The sequence below is a fragment of the Bactrocera tryoni genome, chromosome 5 (assembly GCF_016617805.1).
Source record: "Bactrocera tryoni isolate S06 chromosome 5, CSIRO_BtryS06_freeze2, whole genome shotgun sequence".
NCBI classification, from domain to species: Eukaryota; Metazoa; Arthropoda; class Insecta; order Diptera; family Tephritidae; genus Bactrocera; species Bactrocera tryoni.
This window is the reverse complement of record NC_052503.1, coordinates 5,072,438-5,082,955: the sequence shown is the minus strand read 5'-3', so window position 1 is coordinate 5,082,955 and position 10,518 is coordinate 5,072,438. Positions and strand designations below refer to the sequence as shown.

The 10,518-nt window shown below is 33.4% G+C and overlaps 2 protein-coding genes across 3 annotated transcripts; both read left to right on the top strand.

Annotated features, from left to right (window-relative positions):
• Positions 1-3,458: 3,458 nt before the first annotated feature.
• LOC120778936 lies at positions 3,459-4,219 on the top strand. Of its 2 annotated transcripts, none has more exons than XM_040110983.1 (3): positions 3,459-3,529; positions 3,591-3,707; positions 3,869-4,219. In XM_040110983.1, the coding sequence occupies exons 1-3, from the start codon at positions 3,519-3,521 to the stop codon at positions 3,921-3,923; spliced, it is 183 nt and encodes a 60-aa protein (XP_039966917.1). In that variant the 5' UTR covers positions 3,459-3,518; the 3' UTR covers positions 3,924-4,219. The 2 variants fall into 2 exon arrangements, with proteins under 2 accessions (XP_039966917.1, XP_039966916.1); XM_040110982.1 differs by having other exon boundaries at positions 3,771-4,219.
• A 629-nt stretch (positions 4,220-4,848) lies between these two features.
• Positions 4,849-9,975, top strand: LOC120778934. Its single transcript, XM_040110981.1, has 3 exons — positions 4,849-5,062; positions 7,428-7,553; positions 8,593-9,975. The coding sequence occupies exons 1-3, from the start codon at positions 5,051-5,053 to the stop codon at positions 9,721-9,723; spliced, it is 1,269 nt and encodes a 422-aa protein (XP_039966915.1). The 5' UTR covers positions 4,849-5,050; the 3' UTR covers positions 9,724-9,975.
• Positions 9,976-10,518: the final 543 nt, after the last annotated feature.

Genomic DNA, 10,518 nt, shown 5'->3' with positions numbered 1-10,518 from the left:
CAAGTACTATATAACGCTTTTTTACCTTTGGAGAATGTAAAACACTACTAGGAAAGACTTTTGATTCTAATCTAAAATTGGTTCGAATTTACATTCTCTAAATATATTAATTTGATTTTTGTAATTGAAATTGATGTTTTCTTAGAAGTACACACAGACGTCATGAACAGGGAAGCAGTCAGTGTGTTGGTAATCCTTGTAAAATTGCGGATTGTATTCTATAGCCGGTTAGGATGCATCCATATTTGACTCCTGCATACATATGTACCAAATCCTTGTTCCGGAAGTAACAATTTCCCACTCGGCACTAACATTTTTTATATTCACTCAAATCCTATCTATGGTCCAACTCTGTGGTAAAAATAAACCTCAAAGATATATCCCCTTACATATATCAAACCTACATAGGTGAATAATTTTTGGAGAACTATCTAGCTAAGTCTTTCATTTTTGACAATATATTGCTATATTACAAAAAGGATATGAAAATATATAGTAACCACAATTGGGATTAAAATTTCGTATTTCCTCTTTTTGCTTTAGCGCTCAACTATTTAAGGCCCTACCTATCTACGTAACCACACACACATAGTATACGCAGCATGCAGTATATACATAGATACGTGTTTATCTGCGATGTAAACAGCTCTTTACGTGCTCTCATGTCGCGACTTTGAAATATATGTATGCACTATATGTAATAGTATTTGTGTTTATGTGTTGTGTAAGAACAAAATAATAGTTTGAAGTGATGATTCGCAGGAATGAGCTAGTTAAATTTTCGTTTTTGCAATGAACTTGTAATACAAAGTGTGCTTTATCATTTCCATCCGTCCTTGCGGCCACTGAAACAAACTACAATAAAGCTGTGTGTACAGAGACGGATTTAAATGCTTTCTCTAAAAATGGCGGACTGAGTAAGAGGGGCGATCAGGTTTAGAAATGCAAAGTTTCGCAGAATATTTGAAATAAAATTATTTACTACTTATCACGAAATGACGGCTGTTCAAAACTCAAGGGTGCCAAGTCATTTCAAAATTCACGGAAAAGGCAGAAAGAGCTGTCAGTGTTATAGCACTTCGAAAGCTTTAATGATGAGAATTGTGCAGTCCGTTAGAAGCTTAGTGCATTGTCATGAAATTTACTTCAATTGATCCCCATTATATACATATGTATGTATATTATCAGAAAATCGATAGTGCATTATTTTTTCGTAAAAACTTGTCGCTATCGCCTCGCACATGGTTAATAACTTGGTCTGCATACGGCCCTGAGTAATTACAAGAACATTTTATGAAAAAAAGCATACATCCATATGTAGTTACATGCTTAAATAGCCCAACATTTGACCGCAGCTGACGCACATATGTGCTTACATACGTATACACATTCACATATACATATGTATGTACTTATATGCACAGCATGGGAGAATATTTAAAGTCGCGAGATGCAATGCGGGATTGCGGTTGAGTCCTGTTTTACACAATTACATTCAGATAGTGGATAATAAATTAAAGGAACTCGCGCCCCACTTTCAGATACTCAGTATGTATGTAAATCAGTTTAACTGGGTGTTCATATGTTTTGGAATCTGTGATTGGACGTATTAAATCGATCTTGAGAATATGTTTAGTAAGGTATGAATATATATGTATATATAAATATGTAGGTGTTTCCTATTAACTCACCTTTAATGTTTTCTCATATAAAAAATCATTCACATGTCTGACATTACCTGAAGAGAAAATACTTTTATTTAAATTTTTTTTAATGAAGGAGAATCATCGAAAGCCTGAACCTCATGTCAGTGGGGAATTTTATAGTAATACGAACTATGTAAACCTGCTATCGTCATATGTACTGATACCATAAGTAAGTTAGTATTAGTCAAGTGTTACGTCGTTGCAAGCGTTTGACCAATGTTTATACGATTGTAATGGTAACATACATATGTATTTCACTTAAAATACCATGATTGATTTGAAGAAATATTTTTAATATAAAAAATAAAAATAAAAAATAACTTAAATGTAAAGCTTCTTAAGTACTACAGTCATTTAAAAACTCAAAAACAAAGTTTTAAACAAGTCAGTCTGTAAAGTATAGCGTGAAAAACGATTGTTAATTGTTTCGCCCAAAACTTGCTCTCGTTGTTTTTTAACCACTTAAAACGAAATACTTGTACAAAGCTTAAAGCTCAAATGTACAGTGCAGGTCGCACAAAAATCATATGCCAAACAAATTTTTCTAGTGACTCAAAATACGGTCTACGATTTTCATTGAAACTTTTAACCAAACAGCTTGCATTAAGTTTTCTACGAAATTTGTAGGTTGGTGCTGAGTCAATTTACACATGTCCGTCTGTCTGTACGTTTGTCCGTCTGCGAACTAGTCCATCAGTTCTTTTATTCTAAAGAATAATAATCTATAAAACTCATTTGTCGGGACCGCCAATATCGGACCACTATAGTACAAAGCTAATACAAACTGAAGGATCGAAATCGTACTCTCGTATGAAAATCTTTTTTATGTTACAAGGTATCTTCACGATTATTGTCCTAGACAGTACAATCTTGGTAAAAAAAAACCATAGCATCATACCTCTAGCTGTCATACAAACAGACCGAACTAAACCAAGTTCTTGAATAGAAACTTTTTTATTTGAGAATATTGTTATAGCTTGGGTTAACGTTTTATAAAACTGTTGGAAAAATATTTCCCCATAAAATTTTTCAAAGATCTAATAATATATTTCCGATGTAAAACACACACATATCTATATATGTATAAAGATGTATGTATTAAATTAAGAATTACGCCAACATTAAAGTAGTTCGTTGTCTCCACTATTATACCGATTTAGTGACTTTCGAGCTACTCAGTGCATTGTAAGCAGAAAATTTCTGAGAAAAAGTTGCCGCATTGACAGCCATGATCACTTTGATTGCGCCTAATGCAACAAAACACGTTTTCTTTGCTTGGCAATGAGGTTGATTGTGAGTTTGTGGCACAACTAACATTCATCACCAAAGTTGCGATTTTCATGATCACAAAAAACAAACCAAAATCAATATCGGCACTAAATGCTTTGTTTCGTATGAATTTATATCAACGAGTAGATTACACACGAACTCACTTAGAGGTATAGGTATTTACCGAGTGCAGCGTAGCAACATGGGTGGTTATTCGTTGTTTCAGCAAGTCTCTTTTGTAATGACCTTTTCCACAAGCATTGGCATTGCAATTCTTCCTCTCTTTCTTTTTTGGTTTAGTTGCTTCTATTTCATCTTATTTGGACAAAAACAACTTATTTATAGCATCTCAATAAATATTTGAAAAATGAGTTTTTCGCTGCGGAATAACATTTTGAATCAGATGAAAAAATACAGGCGTGAATTTGATTGAATTTTCAGCATTTGAATTAAATTTTTACAACTAAAGGCCCCTTACGGTCCCTGGGGAAAAGCGATGGAATACAAAGCGATCAGCTTCAGGGAAAGCTTTTTATAACGAAAATGTTTAATGAGTAAGCTTCGTGTAATCGTGCCTTGAGTCATTTTAATTTCAAATCGTTGCTTTTGGTATAGAATTTCTTCAGAATTGATCACCAGCACTAAAGATGATTTGATAACAACTGGAAATGTAAATTACAAAATAAACATTAGAGCTTTGGGAATAATTTCCACGGTTTTACAACTTCCTTTGTAAGTTTTTTCATGGAAATTTTTCAAAATATACTGAACATAAATTTGAAAAACTTTGTTTAGCGAGAACCACAGCGCCCTTCAACAAAGCTATGATCCTTTTATTGACATGTGGAGGGTACAACATTATCTAGGTCAATTACTCTTTTGTTTACCTATAGGGAGGACAACAACATTAGCAACATCAACGGACCTTGGGGTTATTGGCTTCACTAAGTGTCACAGACAATTGCGTCCAAGTGACTTGACTTCCGTACGATCGAGAACGGCTATAGACAATTTTCTTTCGAACAAATCAAATATACTCTGTGGCAACATGTTGAGAGAGTTAAATGAAGTGAAATAGCCGATGCGATTTCCAAAACTTCCATCCGCTTGGTTACCGAACCGATACAGGAAATACGCAAAGGGCTGACAGACGGATCAGGGTAAGATGGAATGGTTAAGGGCATGAAGAAATGCCAAGATCATGTACAAGAGAACGATAGGTTTGTAACTTTTATCAGTAAAAGGAAAAAAAGTATAAAAAGTTGTGATGAAAGAATGTACTTGCTTATAATAAATATGAAACTGTATGGTAAAATATCACTTTGATGATTATATGTAAACTTTTCTATAATTATTTTATATTAAAGCACTTAAAACTTTATTCCTGGTGATATACCAAACCATGTAACTCAACTTACCCAAAGCAAGATCAAATATGTTGTCACAAGAATTTTTTTTAATGAATTAAATCGTATTTTATTGAAATGTGCTCTAATAACTTAAACTTACATACACATACATCTGCATTTGATTTTATCGTGTCATAAATCGTGCGAACAAGTTAAAAGTTTTATCCAAAAAATTAGTAGATTAAACCAGTGTGTGATGTGCACAAGAAAATCCCGTCAATCCAGTGAAAATTTGTAGCAAAACAAACCAACCGAAAGTTGTTTGGCCGGCTGGGAAGATGAAACTGATGCGACGAGCAGCAAAGCTGCCCACACAACGACGTCATCAAGCGTTTTCATACAAACATATGAACAGACAACACACATGTGTTGTGTGGAAATATATATTTACATATAATCATGTAAGGCAAATATAAATAGCGTATGCATTGTAGATTGCAACTTTAGTGCAAATCTGTCCTTGACTTACGCACATCACAAGCTGGAAAATATTCACTACTTCAATTGAACAAACAAACATAAATACAACGGGGATTAAGACAAACATTAAATAAAAACATATGTACATACATATATGTATGTACTGGAGTGCGTGGGAAAATTGACAATAGTAGATTTATTCCAGAAGAGAAGTGTTTCAAAATAATTGACAACGTGAAGATAATAATGAAGATTGTTGTGAGTGCTTTGTGTTATATGAGATTAATTTTATATGTAGATAAGAAATACTCAATTACATATGCACATATATAATAGAAAGTGTGTGTAAAGTGATTATGAAAATTAAAACTTTCTCCAACGAAAGTGAAAGTGGAAACGAGTTTCTTTAATGATTGAAAATAGAAATAACAAGCAATTGCCTGAGATCCTTACAAATACAAATACATATGAAAATAGTGTACAATTTGTGATTCAATTCTTTACATATAATATTAACAGTAGTTTCTTTCTTGTACTTAATGAACATATGTATTCTTATAAAATTATATTTTACTAAGATTTGTTTGTTGTTTATGCTTTGATAATGCGAATTATCAGCTGTTATACCAGTGTTAGTAAATATTTATTAAATGTGAACGTTTTAGAACAAAAAAAGTCTTGTCATGACTATATTTACTCTTTTTACATATGTCGTACATAATTTTTTTTTAAATATGAAGGATATATTTTTTTCTTATTTTGTGAGATATAAATCGATTTTTACCGACCATCCATGTCAAGGACTAGTGCTTAGTTTGAGAAACCATCTTCATTGAATGAAATAATTCTCTCGTCGACTTAATATCGTTACCTGAGTGTCCCAAAGCATTCTGAAGTTCGAAAACCAGAAGTTCTACCAAAAATCAGATTGAGTTCCTCTAATAGAAACATGAGGAGAAGCACCAATAAAAATCTTCCACAGTTACTAATCCCAGAAAGTTAAGGTGTAGAAGATGTAAACATTAATTGATGGAGACTAGACTTTACTTGTTGTCGGATCCGTGATAGTAGTATTAAGGCAATTATAAATCAGGAAAGTGAAAGTGAAAATCAAGTATTAAGTGTTTTTGAAAATGAACATAAAATCACGTGTAATGCAGATAACTTCTCTCATTTATGCAACCTGTCAGATGTAAACATACATATACCTTGTGTACAAATTTGAACAGGACGGACACAAACAAATCAAATTTTCACGCATTTTAATACATACTTATCTTTACTATTGTTTTCAAAATAGGCTCATTTTGAGACTTAATTCAATTTTCCATACATTTGTTATATCATATGTCTCGGTTGGGATTATCTTCAGCTTTCAGCGAGTTTTAGTTCTATGAGTTTCGGTTCATTTTGAGAACGTCATGCGCTTCATTGTTAGATAGTTTCGACATCATAGTCAAGAACCCATGTCTCGGCACCTTAATGATGCGTTTGATGAGTGTACGATCCTCACCTAGGTTGTCAAACATCTCTTTTTTGTCACCTCTACTTGAAGTCGACTCCGAAAAAAAAATGTTTCTTTCGGTATTGCGCGTGCAGTTTAAATGGACCGAGTCACATATGACCAGATGCTACTCTATTGAATTTATTAGTGTTTTAAGGAATTTGTTAACTTTTTCTGAAAAACTTTTAAATTTACCGATCCAAAAATGCGTACACATATTATGGTATCAGTGGCGTAGCTACAACTTCGGGCGCCCGGGGCCAAGGATGTTCTGCCGCCCCCCTTTATCTACCTACCTACAAGTTTCATGAGGTAGTTCGAACAAAAGTGAATTTTTACAAAATATCTTCGATATTAAGTATATAAGATTCAGGAACTAGAAGCCACGCAAATTCTGAAGTTCCAAAATTCCCACAATACGGTTTTTGAATAAATTGATAGTAAATTTACAAGACATCTTATTAAAAGACATAGAAAGAACCCATTTTCGCCCTATATCTTGTACATTTTTGACACAATTTGCAGGAATTTTTGCCCGAATTGGAGTTTTTAAATACCATTTTTGAAAATTTGGAGAAATAAAAGTATTTATTACATTCAAAGCATAGGATAACTGTGAGAGTGACACGACGCTAGACAAAGCTGGAAAAGTCCATCTTTAAGTTCTATCAGAAAGATATAAGACAAATTCAAAGACTGAATAGTATTCGAGTAAATATTAATATTTTCATTGTTATTCAGATTATTACATTGTGAGTGTACAACTCTTTAACTTTTATAATAAATTTTTTAAAAAATGTGTTGAAGTATTTTTCTGAATATTAAAAACCAGCGAAGATCGTTTTGCCGTCCCCCAAGATGTTGCGCCCGGGGCGACAGCCCCCTTCGCCCCCCCTAGCTACGCCACTGTATGGTATCTTCTTAAAAAATCTAATTTTGATCAAAATTTCGGCTATAAATTGTTTATAAAAAGAAATTAAAGAAGAAAGTAATCAAAAACCAATTGTTTTAATATTTTAATACCTATGTAATATTTACAGTTCCCAAGGATTTCAACAGTTGGGAAATATAGGAAAAATAAATAGAAACTACAAATACATTAATTATTATCTTTTATAGGTGAAAACTTTATGTGTAATATTGTTGCCGTTATTATGTAATTTGCCTGCGATTAACGCTGATTCGAAAACTAGCGCTGAAAATAATGCGACCGATGAGGAAACTATGAAATATGCGCCAGAATTCGTAAGTTTAATATAAATATCTCAAACAAAAATTTCCAAATCAAATGAAATTAAATTTAAAATATGTATTTATTGCAGAACTATTATCTCAATTATGATATAAACAAAATTCAAATAACCTTTCCAAAAGTCTCTATTAAATTTGTGCATTATCGTTGTTGTTATTCCCACATTGCTGTTTGAGCGACAAAAAAACTTTACTGCCCCAATAAATTATAAGAATTTGCAAACACTTGTACGAGTAAACCGCTCCAATATATCTCGTTAAATGTCATAAGTGAGTGTACTATGTACAAAATGGGCGTTGCATGGCTGTCAAAATTTAGTGACAATAACTCTAGAATGTCAATCTTTTATTATGATGAAATATTGTATGACTAAGTAATACTTGCATTTCTTTTATTTGTCGCACACTGTGGGTCTCGAGTGATATACGATTACAATACGTATATACCAGCATGCAAATGTTTGTAAGTCAGTAAATTATGCAAAGCCTCCGTGGTACTGACAAGTCCACATGTCTAAATAAAATTAATGGTGAGAAAATGTGTTCGCTTTAAATTAAATAAATATATATGCATACGCGAATATGCGTAAAATATATTTTCAAACCAATAAGTTATTTGTAAAAAATATGTAAAACAATTACATAAGTGTGTTTGAAACTTATGGACTTTTTGTAAGCATATATAAGCAGGATTAATTATTCAAACATTTATTCGAAATAATGATTAGGGTGGTGGGCTTTTTCGAATTTTTAATTAAATTTTGAAAATAAACGCAACTATTTTGAAATTTTGTTTATTTTATTTAAACCTAAATAAAAATTTAATTTTTTAAGTTCGAAAGAAATTCTTTGTTATTAAGAAATGTTTATATTCACGAACGATCTCTAGTTTATGAAAACAACGGCAGCAATGTATCGATAACCATAATCAGTTGAAAAAAATTCATAAAAATATTGTTAACATAGCATATTTTCGAACTATGCTACTAAACATTTTATTATCTACTAATTTAGTGTACAATACTTTTTTCAGCAACATCCTGAATATGCTTTTAGTTATGGGGTGAAAGATCTACACACAGGCGACGTCAAATCGCAGTGGGAGTCAAGAGAAGGTGATTCGATCAAGGGTCATTACAGCATACTCGAACCAGATGGTTCTATACGTACTGTTCATTACACGGCTGATTCGAAGAATGGCTTCAATGCCGTCGTAAAGACCGTTGGCGCAAACTCTCATCCCGTTACCGATTCACCGCACGGTGAAAATAGTCTCAATGACGATACATCTCAGTCGAAAATAAATCACTATAGTAAAGATCAAGAACACATAGTACTAAGTTCAGATATCAAACCTCTAAAGAAGCCGATTGAAGACCTCTCTCATGCACATCCGAAAGTACCCAGTTTGATTGAATTCAAACCACACGCCCGCATCAAGCAAGTGCCTATGGAATTGGAGCCGGGTATGCGCGAACGATTGCAAGTCGCGCGAGATGAGTACTATCACAAACAAGCTCCACAGCAAATAGTCACCCCAGCGAAAGATTCGTATAGCAGTCAAGAAAATGAATGGAGAGCTTTAGTGTTGAATGAAAATTCGGAATATAAACCGTTATTTACTCCACATCATAATACAAATAGTTACCACAACGCCGAAACTTACATTGCCACAAAACAATCCATCGCTAATATAGCGCAAAACGCTCAGAACATTGGAGTTGGCGGTGCTGGCAATGCTGGTAGTGTTGGCAGTGGCTTGCGCAACGATTTCATTGCGTCCGTACCATTACATCAACGGCAACATGCCTCTTACGCCGATCCTAATATAAACAACATATCGTATGGAAAGAAATTTGGCTTAACCACACCAAAGCATTACTCGGCTCCTTCGCAGTATAAATATCAGTCGAATTTTAAAGCGTCTTCGCCACAAAATCGCCCCGATTACATTAACTACTTTCAACGCAAAACTAAGAAATTTAATCACAAAGAATCTGCAGGTCCTGTGGTCTTTCCAAATCATACCGGCGACGAACAAAACTCGGCTTCGGCACAAATGGTGCAATCGATGGTTCGACTCGACCGAAAGCATATAATGCCCATGTATGCCAATCGCTACAGCTCGGACAAATATCGTCATCAACGCTACCGTACAATCTAGACTTACGGATAGTTAAATTTTCTGTATAGTAGGTACTCTCGTGTGTAATGGAAAATTATATAGCGAAGATCAATAAGATATTTACAAGTATATTACTATGCACATATCGATATTGTACAAATTGTATGTCTACTTATAAAGACTATCCTGAATTTCAATGAAAATGTATACGTATGCGGCTGTATATTTATTTATTTATTTGCTAAAATTAAGTTTTGTTCATACAATAGCAATAAACCGTTAATAAATTTAAACAAATCTTTAAACTTGGAATTTTTGTTGTTTGAAATACTAAGATAGCAGTACCTCTGCCGAAACTTAAAAAAAGTCTCGGTCGAAAATTCTCTCTCCGAGCTAGGTAGCTAGAAGCATTACTTTTTTGTCCGCTCTGTAGTCTTATTAGAAGAGTTTCTCTTTATTTTTTTCTATTCCATCCATATAATTACTAAAAATGTGTTCACATTAAGTACTAGTTGGAAACTTATGAGGTATTTTCAGAATCTGTGGAGATTTTACTTTTTAAATATAAGATGAAACTGACATTAAAATATCGAAAGCTTCCAACTCTCCAAACATTCGGTTGGTTAAGAATAGCAAGAAGACCTGCATCGGATGTCAGTAACATTCACTGTAATCATTCTAAGTTCTCGATCGTTTGAAGGTGTGATCTCAGTTAGATCTACGTGATGTCAGAAACTTCAACGGACCTCTGGTATATTGTAAATTGGGTTTGTATACCGCAAACTTACCAAGACTTGTGTCATAATTCTTGCTCAAACAGTATTAATAGTTATA